An 18,290-nucleotide genomic window follows, 5' to 3' on the forward strand; every position below is an offset into this window, starting at 1 on the left:
GGTGGCGATCGCTGGAGAAGCCGTGGTGAAGGTTTTGGGGGGTTATTTGGGGGAGACCGGTTGTGCTGTTGATCGACGATGCTATTGTCGTCGAATCGGGTGTTGTCCAGTTGCTGTTACTGTAGTTGTTCTTCTTCGAGCTGTTGGTGAGAGAGAAGATGTGGTCGTGACTGTTGCTGATGTTGTCGTCGTTTACTTTCGAGGAGGTTCGTCGACACCGGGTTACTAATAATAAAAGAAGATTGTTCCCGTTTCTGCTGGCCGAGGTGTGTAATCAAGCTTCCAAAGAATCCTTTCCTGGTCTGCTCTGGCTAGCAGGCAAGGTCCCTTTAAAATCTATGGCGTCGACACGGGAGACGGAAAGACGAAAGTTTCTTTGTCTGGAAGTGTAAATACCGAAGGAACCGTCTAGAGGATGTGGAGGGGTTTCTGGATTTGGTTGTAGCTGTGGTGGTTGTGGTGGTAGCGGTGGTGACGAAACTGCAGAAAGGAGAGTCAAGATTGGATGGGATAAGGAGAGGAAGCAACGCAGTCAACAGGAATGTTCCAGACAAGCAGATGCACAGCAAAGGGTTATCGAGGGCAGAAAAGAGAGCAAAAATAAAAAAGCATCGGTTGTGGAGGGGGAGTTGAAAGGGTCTTTATCATCTCACGCCTCACGGCATCCACGGGAAGGGGGAAGGGGTCTGGAAGGGGGCAGCGAACAAATAACATGGCCTTGCCATGGTCGCCTGGTACTGCAGTTACACAGCAGCAGCATCCCATCCCATCGCCCATTGCCCATCGAGACCCTCGTCGCCCTTCCTCATCACACATGTGTACTAGGTAAAAGGTACTGCGGATATCTACAAGGACACAGGTACCTCGAGCTGCAAGGTTATGTGGTAATGTACATATTACTCCATGGCTTTCTACAACTCTGCCTTGTCCGTCTCCCACGGCTCCCCATGGCCTGGGAAGAGAGATTTGGGGAGGGGCGCATGGCTGGACCGAGGGCTGTGGATATCTCACGTCCCTTGACTGTGGGCTCGCCCAAACTATGGCACCGCTTTTACTCGCCTTTACTCTGCTGCCAGCTGCCTCTCTCGCTCTCTCTCTCTCTGTCTCTCTCTGCTACAGCAGCTCTGCCTTTGGCCAGTGTGTGTCCAGTCCTTTCGCTTGCCGGGGCTGTGGAGTAAGAATGGGCAAGGAACAAAGAGACCCAGCGCCATAAGAAGTACGGATACATGGAGAGGGGCGCGCACCAGTGTATGTACAAGAGACTGACCAATGCGCCAGAACGGCTCCAGGGCGGTTCCAGGTTCCAGAATCTGTGTGTCGTTCCCCTTCTCTCGGCCCCTCCCCCCCAGTCTCTGCGCAATGCCTAGACCTGGGTGGTGCTCCAGCCAGCACCCAGGCACAGGTAGATGCCACGGAATTCCAGAACTTGCGCCGAGAGGTTGCGCAAAATGACTAAGGCTACCTTAATTGAGGAGGACCCGCGGGGGACCTGTTCGCTGAAGTCCGTTGCGTCCGCTGTCTGGAAGGACGAGTGCCGTCGCGGCATCATCCAGGGGCACTGGGGTTTGGGCCAGGCTCTCCTTCCTTTGCTCTCCAAAGTGTTTGAGAGCTTTCTTTCTCTGGTTTTGGCTCTGACCTTCTGATCCATTGAGACCCCTTCTGTTCTACTGTGGTGTATCCGTAAACTATGCTTCTCTTCCTCCCAGCGTGGAGCGCATTTTTGCTTTGCCCATCCATTTCCCGTCAGCCAGGGCTGTCCAGGGCCTCAAGGATGCCGCCACTATTAATAGGATTCTAGAACAAATTGACAGTGTTTCAGAAACACGAGCCACTCTATTCTCGTACGAATTCACTTCACCACCAGCAATCAAATCTTTTGATGACCTCTCTTTTGGTGCGAGTGTACGGATACATTGGCGGTGATTATATGGTTCAATGTTGAACATTATGTTTGAAAGATTTCCACAATTTGGTATATACATTTGGATATTGGGTATTTTGGCTCAAGTTTGAGGGGCTCGTTTAGCCAGTTAGCCGAACTTTTGCGGCCCCTCCAAGGCTGCATTTCCCGTCATTTTGAGTTGGCCCTGGAGCATGCTGTCTGGAACCTTGGGCAGAAACGGCCCCCAAGTTGCCTCTAATTCGGCTCCCTTTGTCTTCCATTCAGCCCTTTTGGCACTGTTGGCCGCGGAATGCGTTTGAAGGTAATTCGCCTTGGCCATGAATGTGTTCCAATTGTCTTGCGGCTTCGGGAAGTCGGAACCGCCGTTGACCAAGGAACGCAACATCTCGGTACTGATGATGTAGTCTTTCGAAGCCAGCCTCGTTCACATGTCCAAAGTAAGGCATCTACACATGAGATTATGAGGGAGAAATGGCACCGGAAGAAAAAAATCTTGCAGACTGTCATTTCAACTCAGCGTCTCCGATTGGACGCACTTGATCGAAATGCCTCGTCGCTAATACGAGATGTCCCGGCGATCATTACCCTTCACTCTACTAACCGGTGACTTATTACTGCAGCAGTGCAAACTGGCAGCAAGCCATAATCAAAGAGGCCACTCGCGCGCCGTTCCAACCCCTCGTATAAGCACATTCTCGAGTGGATCTGCGCGACTCCATTCGCAGAAAAACCGCCTATTCCTGAAAGAAGGCCATTCCCGTTCTCAAATGCTCATGTACATTACCTGCGTTGATGCCCATATGCGAAGCTGCACTCTAATTTTGATGCTCCTTCGCGGCTGCGCTCTGCTTCCCACAAGGGCCGACCTGTAATATCAGCATCCCACTTTCAGCCAGGCTCATTATTTATTTCCGTTCTGTTTCGGCATCCCTCCCTTCTATCTGGGACCGATATCTGACGAGACCAAGAGAGGCTGAACCCGCCGACGCCGTTGAAGCTATAAGATCAAGGGTACCGTACATATAGCTACGCGGGCCACGGGTTGGGCACAGCGCAGATCAGTGCAGTCCATCCATCTCCATTTCTCCATTTCTCCAGTGAGCGATTTTTACCAAGCGGCGGCCATGGCAGCGTTTTGGCGAGGCGGCAAACCAATCTACGGACAGGAGCAGAGTGTGGGCATGCTCCGGCCCGAAGTGGGAAATCGTTGCCCGAATGGAAAGGTCTCCCGAACTTCAGATCAACGGCTTCTGGCCTGATCACACGTGTCGTCTTGCTCATCACTTGTCTCGAAACTGGAGAGCCGTTATTTGCAAGGCGGCACCGGGGAAGCTATCTCACGGCTATCAACGTTAGTGCGGCTGCCTTCTTTGTCACTCTATTCCCGGAAGACCCCCTTTGTGCAGTCACGCAGTGTGGTACAACAACTTGACTTTTGACAGTTCCACCGCAGGATGGGGGGGGAATTGGAATTGAGAACGGTCCAGGCCTTCGCCGAAAATGCGATGCCGACAATGCAAACATGGGACAAACCGACTCGTGCAAGTCGCATCACCATCTACACCACAGCCTGGAGCTGGGCTGCTGCTGCTACTGCGCGCGCAAGAAAGCAAATGGAGCGCGCATAATCCGCAGCGGCTGAACGGGGGGCCTGGGTTCAATCACGATCAATGTAACCTTGTAAGCGAGCTAGACGCCGCCGCCGAGGGGACTGGGCTCTTGGTGTCGCAATGTCGACATCGTGCATCGTGCATCACGCGCATCCCGTTGGTGTACCGTGTGGCCCTTGAGCCTGGTCGCTTGAATCGCAGTTTCGAACAGGTGGCACGAAGGAGGAAGAGAGAGATAGAGGCACAGATCAGGAGGTGAGCTTGACAGAGAGAAGAGAGAGTAGCGAGGGGTCCCACGGTCCACGATAGCTCAGAATAGGAGATTTTCGGTTTCAAGTTGAGGATAGGTGGTGGCACGACGGCGGCGGCCGGGGGTAGCTGGTCCTGGGATCCTTTGACGATTTCCTCGCCTCTTTTCTCGCCTCGCCGACCCGGACCCAGCTCCGGACCCTTCCCCGTGCGTACCTAGGTAGCTGGTATAACTGCTCGTGTATCTGAACTTTGGGTACTTGATGGAATGGAGGAGGAGGCCTGCTCGAGTTCCATATGGGTGACAAACGGATTCTCACGATGGAACCTGGCCACTGCAAGCTAAGCAAGCGAGCCGAAGCTTATTGCACTCCAACCTCGCCCGTCAAATTAAGTGTATTTCCCACAATCGTTGCGTGATGTGATGTGCACAACTGCCGGAGCTCTTTTCCGTCACCATTGTTATGGATCAGGATAACTTGGATGGAGCCCCAGCTGGCCCGCCCCTCAGGTTCAGGTGTCTGTGCTGGATCGAGACAGACTGGACGCGTAACGGTAACGCACATGGCAGTGTGAGAAAGGAAAAAGTTCCTACAAAATCCTTGGGATGGGATTCTTGTGAATGCTACCCTACTTGCAAAGTAAGGCACCTTAGCAGAGTGCCTGAGCTCAAGTCACTATGTACGCGACAGCTATTTTGGCATGTGTTTGCCAGACGGGAAGATGAACTTGTCCGTGTCAATGTGACACCTTTCAGGGTCCTCTTTGTCTTGAAACCCGCGGTTTTGATTTCCCATTGACGAGTCCACTCGGGCTTACGTGCCCTCGCTCTCGCTCATGCTGAACCAACATGCTGTCCAAGCAGTGCAGCGCAACGCGAACAAGAACCGTCCCACCCCCACGTGAACCCGACGAGACGTTCCTTTGCACGTTCCTGCGCATCTTCAAAGGATGTTTTCTCGTTTTCTCTCTGCTGTTGCGCAGCCGTACACATTGTTGCTTGCGCTCTCCTGGACCGCCACCAACCAGACACCACCACCAAACCCCTTCCCGCTTGGCACGCTGTCACGCTGACTCCGCCTCCGGGGATCTCGCGGTTTGGCCGTTGGCCCGTTACCGTTGCTGTCTCCAGCCCCCGTGTAACCCGGTCGATCCTCTGCCTTACGAAAATACGTGATCAACCGAGGAAGAACCCGGGTCCCGCAGAAGGCTTCCAGGAGTTGAGGCATTACTAAACACCAAGACCTGCGAATATTTTACGCTCGTTCGTTCCGCGTCACGCTACTGGTGATCCTCTGCCCTGGCAGAAACACTCTGACGCGCAACACAGATCGTACGCAAAACCCACGAGGTATGAACAGTCACAAGTCATCCGCGACGCGTGTCTTATCTTGTTACCCGTTGACACATCCTCTTTCTTCCACTTTCCACATGTTCCTTCATATCCTTAGTCGCAACAAATGTCCTTAGCTGCCGTTGCGACGTTGGATGCCTAGCGTGACTAACAGCTATGGTGCTGCGCCTTGGCTGAACTTGCCGTGCAGGCTCGTGTATGAAGACATGGTGACCCTTGCTTGAGGGTCCCTGGGCATCGGGCACAAAAAACAACTACGGATACGGAAAACAGTTCATCGCACAATGAAGCCCAAAGGTCCAATCTCTTTCTGGAAGGCCACTAATACGGCACCTCCGAGGCTGATTGAAATTGCTGCCCGCGGCAAGCATATTTGGGGCCGCTGGGCGTGTTGTGCGAACAGACCGCGAAACAGAAAAGCCAAGAAGGAAGTTTGGGATATTTCCTTTCGCTCGCAAGAAAAGTTTCCTAGAGACGTGGCTTTTTGGTTACTATCGAGTCGGCCCGAAAGAAGAAGCTCTTCGTCGAATACTTCGCCCAAAGAATGGATTGATCTGGGAATGAGATGTGACGAACACGGACATCAACGAAGAAATGCGTATTTTAGAGTGCGATTAGCTATCCAAGGGTAATTATTCCGGTGCTGGGATGATGACTCAATGACTTGGATCCAGCCCACGCTTTTGAGATACACATGCGCCTGCTGCGTCTCGACGCTGCCAGATGGCCTGCAATTCACAAGACTTTCTGCAGCAGGCACTGGTTACTGCATGTTGTATGCCCCAATCAGTAGAGGCCTCCAGACTTGCGATGCTTCTGTTTGGGCTCCTTGTAGGTCGGTGGGATCCAACACTGGATACGAACCTCCACAGTCATTGCTGAACTTCTTACTTGGTCCTTTCCCTCTGGTGCAAACGCTGTTGGCAAGAGGCTGTTTGGGCCGTTCTAGAACACTATTGGTAGGAGTGACAAGGTTGCTGTGATGGTGGGTGATATCGCTGAAAAGCCTTTGTCCTTTCATCTCTTGGATGTAGCGGATATCGAACGACATTGTACCAGCTAATTCCGCTCGATACACCCCTCGTTGACAAAGTACAACCAAACAAACGCGGGTGCCGAGGACATATGGCCCGAGACTTGTATTCCGAGGTGTCACACGGTGACGTGTAAGTACTCCAGACAAGCAGGAGTAGTCCTTCCGGATTCGATGATGAAGCAGGAGGCGTTGTTGGCGTATGCAGTCGATAAGATCCTGTCTACCCATTCGGTGTTCTGGAACAAGCAGGCAGAAGAGCGGTCTGGGCTTCCGAGGGGAGTAATGTGACTGGACGGACGAAGCAAGCTTTCTTACATTACGCCCGAACTCTGTCTAGGCAACAGCACAAGTTCAGTAATTCTCGGTCTAAACATCCAGACGTTATTTAATTATTTTGGTTCCTCCTTGTAGACTGAACCATGATAGCGGAATGAAAGAGGCATGATGCCAAAGAAGGCGTCCAACGCCTAACATCAGTGAAATCGGAGCCACGATCTTCGCTTTCAGCTACGTGTACCTTGAATCAAGCCAGCCATTTTCGTCGCAACATTCGATCGAAGAGGCCACTACATAGATGACACATCGAGGTATCAATGATAGTGAAATGGCTCTTCTGAAGTGTCTGGACAGAAATAACATGTGGCAACTTACAATTCCCGAAGAAGCTTTAACTCACCACCGATCCATATATGTCACGCTCTTAGCATCTGAATGAGTAAAAGAACGAAAAAAAAAAAAAAAAAACCAGTGTCAAAAATGCTCTAGGTCTTGATAATCGCATTTACAAGCTGCGGACTATCTCCAAACAAAACAAAGACATCGACCAGAATTTGGGTTTGAATATTGGAATGAACCTGCATGGAGCATTGTATCGTATGAAAGAAATTATGTCTGGAGCAAGCTTGTTACAGTTTCGTTGACCTCTCATGATCTTAGCCACGAGTTCAGTAATAGGATCCAAGAATCATATCTCACTGACTCAAATGCCGAAGATGATAAGTGCCATATAAGTATGACGTTATTTTCTGCTGATACATGCTTCGATTTTCAAAGTCTCTGATGTTCGCCTTCGAAGCTCCAGAAACGTGCTGATGATTTCTTCTAGGCTCTCAAAACAACTCACGCTTGGCATGGGTCATGTTGGATTCTGTGATCTATGCCTTCCGCTATCCGGCACTATGAGTTTTGCACCACAAGTTCATATTTAGGCAGAGAGCCTTTATGTTTCTCTTCTAGAAGTTTTCTGAGATTTTCTCCCAGTTGCTTTGGACTTTGAGCAAATCAGAAGCCTGTCAGTCACTGAAGATGCCTTGCCCAACTTCATCTGCCGTCGTTCTGGTCTCGGTCGTCAGTCGTGGCCCACCAAGCCAACCTGGTCCTGAGGGATCTTAGCAGCCCTTCCCTCTACAATCGTCAAGCCTTGTTGGCTAAGTGGTATAGCGTCTCACTAGTATTAGTGACATGAGAAGATCGGCGGTTCGATTCCGCCACGAGGCAATTTGTAGCTCCATCTAATGAGTGATACCTTTTGTTTTTGGATCTCATCGACTAACGAGCAAATGAGGCCGACCCGCGACTGTGCTCCACTTGTCCAACGCTTTCTCGTTCAATGCGTCTAAAGCCGAGCGCAATTTAGCTTTTGATGTAATGAAACTGAAGAGAAACAACTTGGACAAGTAGTAGTGAGTGATTTCAGTTGAAATGGCGCAGGAAGCGCTCTCATAAGACGTTTGTAGTATGATTGATACACATCTTTGATAACAAGCGCCCTTCGCAGAGAGTTGCCGGCGTTGGAGAAGTGGAGACAACATGAGTAAAGGACCGGCATCGGCCGTCAACTCGTTGTCGGAGTCTCTTGCCTTGATCACCTCCAAAGTTGTGCTTTACGTAAGGAACTTTGCGTATCCAAAGTGCCAAAGTAGCGGGGTTCATCCGGTTGATGGTATCGGGATACCATAAGCACCATGATATAAGAACTTCAGTGGACTTCCGCTCGAATTGCTTAGGCTAATCGTATTCCCTCTTTCTCAAACGTTGCTCTGCCAAGTTTTCTTCTTCCTCACTAGACCGAATCGCTAACAAAAGTTACAAAATGTCAGCCGCCGACATGGATCCCGCGCAGCGTCTCAAAGATCGGAAGCCGATCCCGAAGCCCGTTCCGGCTTATCTCCCGACCGCCGGCTCGGTGCTCACAGTCGACAAGGAGCTGTACGCATCCGCGCAGCAAGCGAAGAGAGTGTTGATTGAAGAGTTTACGCTGCCGATTCGGTCCGGAAGAGCATGGAAAGCGCCCGCCGGGTCAATTGTGAGGATCAGCACACCGGAGGGTCCTCAAGTCGGTACGTTGCAAAGATAAAGATGAAGATTTCTTCTTTCAGAATGAGGGGCGCTCATTCCGGCCACAGGTGACTTGAACATTTGGAACGCGCACAACCCCCGCGAACGCTTCTGGGCGAGTCGCACCAAGCAGCTTCACGCCAGCCATGTTTCGACCGGCGACCGCCTCTGGTCCAACTTGCCTTACATGCGCCCGCTGGCCACCATCATCAAGGACTCCCTGGACTGGTACGGCGAGGATGAGCACGGCGGACGTGTGCACGATCTCCTCGGCACGCGCTGCGATCCGTACATCAACACGGTTCTCAGCGGCGGCAACTACAATTTCCAGTGCCATTCTAACTTGACGCGCGCGGTGCTGCCGTACGGGCTGAACGAGCAGGATGTCCATGATGTGATTAACATCTTTCAAGTAACTGGGTTGGATGAGCAGGGGCGGTACTTTATGAACCCTTGCCCTGCGCAGCCTGGAGATCACATTGAGTTTTTGGCTGAGCAAGATCTTTTGATGGCTTTGAGTGAGTGTTACCCCTTTTCCACCTTCTTCCTTGTGTGCATGTCTGTGCTGCAATGACCCGCGCCTCAGCAGCCTGGATTGGTGAAAGCTATCCCACAGCTGTGAGCACATGACTGACTGGTATCGTAGGCACCTGCCCTGGTGGTGATCTCTCGCTTTGGGGCTTCGGTGAGGACAGTGAAGAGGAGATGATCAAGTGCTGTCGCCCGCTGAAGGTCGAGGTATTCCGTCTTGAGGACGAGAGTCTCTTGCAGCGCGGTGGCTGGAAGCCGGCCGAGGTTTCCAAGTATAGCGGGCGCCATGGAATGGACATTCCTTTGGGGGAAGTTCGCAAGTGATACCGGTAAATGAGAGGGCTGTATATGCTGTTTTCAGAGGAGTATAAATGTTTGGAGGGATAGGGGGTGATGACTGGAGTTCGGCGTGCGGATGGAGTGGGATGGGATCACTAGACATGAACAGGAGCGAATATCGACATCTATGCCTCACATCGACTTGAATCATTAGATGTTGGGATTCCCGAGTGGCCTATGATCTTTCAGGTCCCTTGCGTCTCCCGATGCCAAAGTACGGTCTATCCCGCTGAATCGGCAGCACCGACGGCAGCAATCCCAGATGGTACGGGTTATTTGTATCAACCCCAAACATGACCGACGCCGAACTTCTCTTCTGCATCCTCACCTCATCAGCAGCACAGCTTCCATGTAACTCCTGGTCCCACCACGGTCCTCTTACAGCATTCGCAATAGCCAAGAACGTCGCTGCTCTAAACGGCAGACCGCGCGACTTGCTCCTCCAGATATCCAGACAACTGACAAAGAAGACAACACTCAGCATCGCCAGCACGATCCACAGCACCACTGTCCTCATGATATACACATCCTCCTTGACCCTCGCTACTGCAGGCACGCTAGCGGTGCCAAAGTATCCTGCCGTTGAGATGGCGGCAATGGACTGCGCAATGTTGCCGAAGAAGTGGCCCCAGTCTGCTGCGGTAGGGATCGCGTAGAGGGTATCGATCGTTTTGTCGACGATCTGGAGTTGCTCGCGGAAGATCCACCAGGGGATAGCAGTCATGTAGTCCTTCAGCACGTTGAGTGCCGCCATATCAATGGCGGTGGTGTTTGAGCCCGGATTGCCTACGCAATCCGTCATCAGGGTGCCGTTGTACATGCAGGCGCCGACTTCCCATGAGAACTCGGGAGTGCACTTGGTGCGGGAGATCCAGTGGCCCTCGGCAGTTTGTGTAAGGCTGCTGTCGTTGGTGAGAGTCTCGGCCTTGAGAGATGAGGAGGGGCCTGCAGAGATGAAGTATGTGGTGCCACCGATGGGAACGTTATTAATGGAGTTGTTGGCTGCGCTGTTCCAGAGACGCAGGCTCTGCGATTCCTGCTTCTTAGGGGTAACATCGATCGTCTGGTTGCTGGAATCGGGAAGGGTAAAGGTGTACGAAGCGTTACCACCGTTGAGGGAGGTAGTGAATGGTATTTCAGATGCTGATTCGCAATTGGCGTCCCAGTGGTAAAGGATAAGGCCGTGATAGGTCGTGTTAATGTTGAAAGTTAGGTTGTGTGTCGGAATGGGGCCAATAACGCCCGAGAAGACGTCGACGAGGGCACTTTGACTGACGATGTTCCCAACAAAGGTGTAGACGGTTCGCGAAAGGAAGTTGTCGTTGTCATCAAGAGTTTGCTTGAAGGTTCCCTGCCCGTCCCAACCCATCGCGTTGGCCAATCTCGTGACGGCAGAGTTGTTTGAGGGAAGGATGGGCATTCCGACAACGTCAACCCCGGTGATGTTTTCGTAATAGGCTCCGGTCGTGAGCATGAGGGTGCCGACGGGAACGATCGAGGTGCGGATAACGATGAGCGCGGCCTGCATAACAGCATACCACCACGAGTATTTCCCCAGAATCCTCAGTGTCCAAGCACTTGAGTCGTCTCCTATTTTGTCCAAGTCCGCCAAGAGGACGGGCCGTTGCGCCGTGAGAGCAAAGAGTCGGAGATGTCTGAAGTCGTGCATGATCCATTGGACCAACATACCCGCCGGGGCAAGCAACGCCGAGAGGGCGATACCGGAGTAGAGCTGGTCAACCTTCAAGGAGTCTGGCGTGCGGAAGACGCGTTGCATGTAGTAGTCTCTGTCGACCGCGGGTCCCTGATATGACCAGACAACCGCTGCCACCGCAGCAAGAAGGTATACCAAGATGCAAGAGATGTAAACCTTGAGAAATTTGAAGTCCTGGAATCTAAACATGCGTTCGGCCGTGGTCCCCCCATAGTGTAGCTGTCCGTCCGGCGGCAGAGACCCACTTTGCGGAGTGTTCTTTTCGGCAGAGGCCCGGTCCTCATCGGACACCTCCCGTTGGAGGGAGCTGTATTCAATTTTCGAAGTCATGACAAAAGAACCGACCGTATTCCTGCCCGAATTTCCTGAACCTTGAGAAACGTGAGCACGCGATCAAGAGGTGAACAGAGATTTTAAGAGATACCTTTCCCGCCACTTGCTCCTACACGGACACGGACACGGAGCAGAGACACCCTTGCCTCCAAGGTCTGTGAATCTACTGCATGTCAGCCTCTAATTTTGTAGCCTGACGATCCTTCGACGACCCGCCCGGGTGGGATCAACGTTGGGCTGATGGTCTAGCCCCAGGCACGCAGCCACCAAGAATAGAGCCAGCCCTCAATTGGACAATCATTGCCCCAGAGGGAGAACAAGCATAACTACCCGCGCATAGGGTGTCATCTGAATCAAGCTACCGAGCGCTGCGTGCGCCAAGACCCGCGAACCGTCAGCCACTCACTTGGAGATGTGTTGAGGCCCACCAGAGGGATAAGGAACGATGCGTGAGATCGCTCGTTCTCATTCTTGGCCCGCTTTCCAAAAACTGCCGACAAAAGAAGCCTGCATTGCTTGTTAGAGGGAGAAAAGGTAACCTGAATTGGGGTATCTTACCCACGGTAATTTTGAGCATCTGATGAGTTTGCAGTTCGTCACAACTCCCGGCGATCACTTCAGGGACGGACGGATATCGGTTTTGTTTATCGAATGATTTAAATCCGTTCTGAACACTGCTAGATTTACGACTTTTCTTGATTTAGACATGCTATGACAATATTAAACTAATTTAATTATATGCAGAACCTACCTTTGCCATCTCTGATTTAGAAGGAGCTTAACTCATTCCGGCCGTTAAGCCCGTTCTTCATGATCTTAATCCTCTGCTTCAACCCCGAATCACCTTTGAATATTGCTTCCCAAATCATCTCTTCAACTTCCTTGTCATCTTTCGATGTAGCTTCATGAATCAGACCTTCCGTCTCCAATGACACAACCTGGCTTAGTGACATCCAAACATTTCCCAAGCTACTGCAGGTGGTCAACCTGAGAAATGAAACAGACGCAGCTGCAACGAGGCTTAGGTGTAATACGATGATAGCAATGACGATGCCAAATCCGACCCACCGGACAGGTATTAGCTTTTCCTCTGTCATGGCGTAAGTCGCTGGCCACGCATTCCGGAAGTAAGGCAAGGTATCGTAGTAAGACATTTGCTGCGTGACTGTGAGAATGGCCTGTAGTGCCTCTGGTACGCTCAAGCTCGTTCTGAGCACGTCTTGAAACAGCGCTGAATGAGCGTAATGAACGGCACGCGAGGAGTATCCTCCCGTCCGTAGCATCCCACAGGGCGATGGGTCGATTAAGGGGTCGTGCAGGCTACGTGTCATAAAGGGTAATTGAGAGGTGACAACGTCGAGCGGTAGTCTGTGATCCTCACTCTTCCAACTCTTCTTCGGAATGATTTCGAGCAGTTCCGGAGCCGGGTCTGCGCTGGGAGGTCCTTTGCAGATGCTGGAATACTGGTCTCGAATGACATTTGTGGTGTATTGAGTATTCGGGCTGTCCCAAGCTAGGATCGGTTCATGACCGTCGACTTTACTAGACATGCTAACATTTTGGACATGGCTCTGTAAGTTTGCGAAGCATGCAGTGACTGACACGCCTACTCTCTTGGCATGTCCTTCCCATGGTATGTCAACACTATTCCACATTCCGTCCGAGGTCGATATCCATTTATCGGCAGAGGCTTCCCAACGGCTAGTGCTGCTGTTCAAGTTGCCGTGAACCCGGAGACCCTGATGCCACTGATGCATCGTCCCAGTGCCGTTGAATACAAGGAATATAGAGGTGTAGGTAGTGTTCAGTGCTGAAAAGGGTGAGGGAAGAAATGGCATGGTGTAATTCTTCCCATCCGGCCATGTCCGATTTTCTCCCCTACCCACTGAGCAGATCGAAAAGTTATCAATTTGTGAAGCGAGGGGTTCGCCTTTGGAGTACCCGTGAATATCTTCAGCGGGTACAACGCAGTTGAAAGGCCACTTTGGCTCATCTATCTGGTTTTGGCCTTGGCTAATCGGTAGCTGGTCGTAATCTCCTTGTATGTCAAACTGCCCGAGAATATTGAACTCATTGTAGGTCTCTAGTCGTGTGTCATTTGAGAAGTCAAAGGCAACCGCAGAAAATGTGACGTTCCGGATGACGGGTCTGACGCAGACCACTCTGGAGTCTACAACAGCGGCTGGCCCTTCATAAGTTCGCAGGCGACTACGGCTTGGCTCATTCGCAAAGGGAATGAATGCCCGTAGGATGGTCCCTGTATCTTCGTAAAATTCGGACTGCTGGGCCTCGGTAGGCTGTCTTTGAAGTTCCGCAAACCTAGGATAGACCCAAGGCTTTGACTTCCAGATGCTGGAGCCCTGCATCACTGTAGGGTTTATGACGCTACTGTTTCCATACAGCATGTTGACAGCCTTTCGCGGTGCAGTCACATTTACTAATGCGAAATCAGAGAGCAAAGCGGTCGAGGCCAACTGAGATGCTGCTGTCAGGAGAACTGAAGTTGTGATGGCCACGGTATAAATGGTCCCAATGCCCCAGGGCATGTCGAAAGGTGTCCAGCTGATGAGATTATACGGCGATGCAGACATAGCTCTCAGCATCGAGACGAAGGGAGCAGCGCTGAATGATACCCCTGTCCGTTCTACCATGAGCGAGGCGATCATTGCGGTGAACACGTTCATCTGGAGCGCCAGACAAACACGCAGCGCAGCGGCCGTCAGAGTGATTGATCTAGACGCCCAGTCGGCGAAAACGATTTGGCTCCATAATGTGCTTTGCACAATGACTTCTTTGGCATGTATCGAAGTATGCCAGAAAAAGCTCATGAAGCCAACAGATCCGACGATGAAGACAGTTCCAATGCCGAGGACACAGAGTCCAAACGTGTCGATAGCCCGCCATCGGCCGGGCTCTTGCGGGGGACTCGCTTGACTGAGCAGGGAGCCAGCCTCGTTGATTAATGACGTCGTAGGGAGGACTTTCCAATTCGGTATGTCGTAGTCCAAAGTTCTCTCGGTAGCTTGGTGCGGGTCGAAAACCGTTGGCGCCCGTAGCTCCTCATGCTCGCGAGATGACCGTTCTTGCACACATGTAAGTGATGTACGGATTGACAAAGAATTTACACTGCTGACTTCGGACACATCGTCTGTGCAGGGTGAAGGAATTCGTCTTCTGTTCATATTGCAAGATGATTGAGCAACCGAGCAGAACGCGGTCTCGAGTAGAGACTTGAGGCAGAAGGTTGGGGTAGAAGTGCCATTTTATCATGCTTGGGAACATCGCATAACAGACACTCTCTCAGCCTGATCCTGCCACACTTGCTTATGCTGGCATGGCTCAGCCACCGACACACATGCAGTGTAACCCGTATTGAGATTTTGCCATAGTGGCTGGTATAGCTGCAATGTAACCCATGTTGTTATATTACAGTGATGAGCCCCCGCCTATCTACCTACTTGAGGAAATTTACTGGTGTCGAGATGTGTCCACATTCTAGGGGTATGGATGCTGGCTTTCAACAAATTCTTTTAATACACGTTCTCACAAGTATTCCTTCACAGCTCTAGCTATGCAATTGGGAATTGGTTCATTTTCATTCTATGAAGCTTGGGGCTCCTAGACCAACAAAAGTATTCTGTGCTAGTGTGATTCACCCCCCCCCCCTGGTCCCAGATATGGGGCAGAGCAAGGCAACTTCGACCATGTACCAAGCTGACAGACTGAAACAGTGAGTTTTATCACCAGTAACACCACAATTCCCTCGAATTAGTCTCAGAAATCACTTTGACACAGAAGGAAGCTTCGTCCTCCCCAGACTCTGGCTTATCGATCCCACGCCAGATTTCTCTCATGGCGAAATGAAAGAAGTCTCTGTCTCTGTCTGTAATATGTATGGTGAAGCTTTCGAGATTCTCAAAGTCCCCTTCGTAGACGGCATTGGCAAGCCATTCGATGTCCGTAAAGTCCGAGTGGTGCTGGGCCAGGAAGGTTAGGCTTCGAAGTGATCGAGGTAATGTGGTGATGAACGCATTTGGGCCGTCCAAGCAGTTCTGATAATTCAAATCAAAGTCCGCTGGATCCAACGAAAGATGCTCGAGTCTTTGAAACATTCCAAAAGTATCGAACCACTCGTTCTCCTCCATTTCGATGTCCAGGTGGCATTGAACGCGAATGTTGATCAGAGTATCTGAATGTTGCGCCAGCGCCCGTCGGACCCTCATCGGGGAAACGTTCAGTCCATACGAGAACCAGGAGCAACGCATACTGTAATGGAAAGAATGAAGACCAGGCGAAATCTGGAGAAACTCTCCCTGATTTGGGAAGTCGTTGTCCACAAAAGGTGCTTCCGAAAGAGACAGACGCTTAAGCCTTTTGAACGTGTTGAATGCCTCGACTGGGACGCTTTCAAAGCCGCAACCTTCAAACTCTTCAAGGTTGGGTGCGAGACGAGCGAGCAAGTGAATGTCTGAGAGGTTCATGACTGTAATTACGTGAGCGTCCAAACGAAGAAAAGCCAAGTTCGGAAGCAAAGCCTCCGGTGTCTCAGAGGGGGGTATCAAGAGATATGGCAAGACCGACCAAGCATTGTCAAAGTGGTCGAACTCTCCATAGTCGTCTTTTATGTCCGGGCCACATAGCCCAGTGATCATGACTTGAGATACACCTCGAAGCTGAGAGAAAAGTAGCGAAGATAATACGTTGTTGTATGAACAGGAACTGTTTGTGTTGCCCTGTAGTGCGCGGCAGAGGCTTGTCTGGTCAATTTCCCGGGCCAGATGATCGAGATTCTGGACATCGTCCATAGTTCGCTCCAGGTGGCAAGAAAAGGCCTCTTCAAAGTGTATCTGAACTTTATTCACCTTGGAGCGGAGGTCCATGCGATTATACAGAACCTTGATCAACGACAAGATGTCGAGGCCGGCTGGGTCCCGGACGGCGAGATAGATTTTGCGATAGAGAAGAGGTTGGGCTGCATATTGGAATGACTTCGATACCCTGGAAAGAATCGCAAGCGTGTTCTGGTCGGCTTTCCAGTCGTTCTTTGCGCCAAGCGGGGTGTCATCTTGGAACCATGCGGCAATTTCACCCAGCATCTCGGGAGGAAGACTCGATATCGATGGCATGATGGCCAAGCGACACGGTGCGACGATTGCACGGCCGGGAGGATCTGAAAGAACAAGGTCGATGGCTGGCTTGATGCTGCGGACTCGTTAGTCTTCTGTATTCTCTGGGCAGAGTGAGTACATTCTACCTCTGCCTGGCTGAGGGTAGGCAACGGGAGGGTGCTGAATGGCGCTTGGATTTGTCTGAATGTTGCAAGACAGTCCTCTGCCGGCGACGAATGGGCGTCCTGCTCTGTGCTGTTTATTTGAGGATCAGAAAAAGATGACAATGATGAGAAGAAAAGTTCTTTTTGTAATGGATCAGGGAGAAGAAGGAGAGGGAAGGGGAGGAAGAGAGTAAGGTAGAATCGACGGGAAGGAAGTCGAAAGGAAATCTTGTGTGGAAGGAGCGAGAAGTGGAAGGTACCTCCCGAATTTCACTTCCGTACTTTCTTCCTCAAGCTCGTCTTTTTCCGAAAGCAGGAAGGAACGAACTGTGACCTCCTGCCGAAACAGATTTCCTCAAGAATCGGAGTCATTTGAATTTGGAAGAAGTCGCATTCGATGATAACGGCCCCTTTTTTTTAATGTCATTACAGGGGCTTACAATTATTTACCTTAACTTCACTACCACTGTAGACCATGCTATACGCGACGGAATGCCATTGTTGAATAGAACGCTTCTTGAAATTTGGCATGTTTAGGTGGTCTACCTAGTACTGCAGCTTTATGAAAACAACATAGTACCAAGCACAAGGCCAGTAAGCCACAGGCAGCTCCAATCCATGTCAGGTTTCTTGGCCGGTTCTCACCTTACGAGGCTACTACACTTTAAGGGAGCGTTTGATCCTCATGTTTATTCTAGACTACAAAATTAAGGTGAGAAATCAAAACCAAACCAAATCATTTCAAATTGCAATTGTTGCATCACATAGCCCTATATCTGTTGTTGAGGTTCCAGCCACGCTGAAGCAGTGAAACAATGTACCGACCACCTCGCTGAAGACGGTTCTTGACCCTCTGCGCAAACTCCCAGTGAAGCTTCCTGACACGACCTTTACCTCGTACTCTGCCTTGGCGTTTCTGGAAACGTCGGTTCTTCTGCCTGTACAAGTAAGCATTCTTCTTCTTCCTTCGCTGGTAGAGCATCTGCCGGAGCAACTGGCAGAGCTCAGTACCGGGGATAAGTAACCTGCGGAGAAATTCTCGATCCATGATGGTCTTCTGTCTGGACATGCGCTTGTGGATTTTGGCTTGCTCGAGGTGCAGGTCGACAATGTAGTCATCGTCTTCGAAGCCTGAGCAGGTCTTGGATGCGGTGGGAGTTCTAGGTGGAGTTGTTAGTTCATCGTAGCGACGCTGGAAGGTGCGCACTTGGTCTTGGCTATTGAAACGGACGCGCTTCTTCTCCACTCGAAAGGACGACGTCGTTGAGTTTCTGAGGCAGCTTTTGAAAGTTGGCGTTGATTGCGACATGTTGGATGAGATGCTTGGAGGCATATGGGGGTTTGTGGCTTAGACGCCTGGGTATTCGGCTTTATGTAGTCGTAGACAAGCCGGAGCAGTTGGTCTCAGGCTGGAGGACTGAAGAAGTCGACTCCAGAACAATCAATGAGATACATGACATGTCGACAATATGATCTGAGTCAAACAAGGGCTGAGAGTACTGCACGCTGTTCAAACGATCTGTGAAAGAACAACCATGGCCATTACTTCGAAGCCTGGCTTAGTCGCCGACTGAGGCCTTGAAGCAGACCTCATCACCAATCTGGAAACAAC

General features: G+C 51.1%; 5 protein-coding genes and 1 non-coding gene across 6 annotated transcripts; 2 read left to right on the plus strand and 4 right to left on the minus strand.

The window, feature by feature from the left end:
- Positions 1–7,569: 7,569 nt before the first annotated feature.
- BDZ83DRAFT_t255 lies at positions 7,570–7,649 on the plus strand. The gene has a single exon. It is a non-coding gene; the product is annotated as a tRNA-Thr (tRNA).
- Positions 7,650–8,244: 595 nt separating this feature from the next.
- BDZ83DRAFT_722844 (uncharacterized protein) lies at positions 8,245–9,344 on the plus strand (the record flags this gene model as incomplete). The annotated part of the gene is made up of 3 exons (XM_060512512.1): positions 8,245–8,491; positions 8,558–9,007; positions 9,136–9,344. 3 exons carry the CDS (start codon positions 8,245–8,247, stop codon positions 9,342–9,344), a joined length of 906 nt encoding a protein of 301 aa, XP_060360522.1.
- Positions 9,345–9,534: 190 nt separating this feature from the next.
- BDZ83DRAFT_587573 (uncharacterized protein) lies at positions 9,535–11,262 on the minus strand (the record flags this gene model as incomplete). Its single annotated transcript, XM_060506061.1, has 1 exon — positions 9,535–11,262. One exon carries the CDS (start codon positions 11,260–11,262, stop codon positions 9,535–9,537), a length of 1,728 nt encoding a protein of 575 aa, XP_060360523.1.
- A 911-nt stretch (positions 11,263–12,173) lies between these two features.
- BDZ83DRAFT_587531 (uncharacterized protein) lies at positions 12,174–14,588 on the minus strand (the record flags this gene model as incomplete). Its single annotated transcript, XM_060506058.1, has 2 exons — positions 12,174–13,019; positions 13,560–14,588. The coding sequence occupies 2 exons, from the start codon at positions 14,586–14,588 to the stop codon at positions 12,174–12,176; spliced, it is 1,875 nt and encodes a 624-aa protein (XP_060360524.1).
- Positions 14,589–15,138: 550 nt separating this feature from the next.
- BDZ83DRAFT_634981 (uncharacterized protein) lies at positions 15,139–15,657 on the minus strand. The gene has a single exon (XM_060509137.1). The coding sequence runs from the start codon at positions 15,627–15,629 to the stop codon at positions 15,147–15,149; it is 483 nt and encodes a 160-aa protein (XP_060360525.1). The 5' UTR covers positions 15,630–15,657; the 3' UTR covers positions 15,139–15,146.
- Positions 15,658–17,438: 1,781 nt separating this feature from the next.
- On the minus strand, positions 17,439–17,987 carry BDZ83DRAFT_795847 (uncharacterized protein; the record flags this gene model as incomplete). Its single annotated transcript, XM_060515851.1, has 1 exon — positions 17,439–17,987. The coding sequence occupies one exon, from the start codon at positions 17,985–17,987 to the stop codon at positions 17,439–17,441; it is 549 nt and encodes a 182-aa protein (XP_060360526.1).
- Positions 17,988–18,290: the final 303 nt, after the last annotated feature.

The sequence above is a fragment of the Colletotrichum acutatum genome (assembly GCF_030867785.1).
Source record: "Colletotrichum acutatum strain CBS 112980 chromosome Unknown BDZ83scaffold_116, whole genome shotgun sequence".
Taxonomy (NCBI): domain Eukaryota; kingdom Fungi; phylum Ascomycota; class Sordariomycetes; order Glomerellales; family Glomerellaceae; genus Colletotrichum; species Colletotrichum acutatum.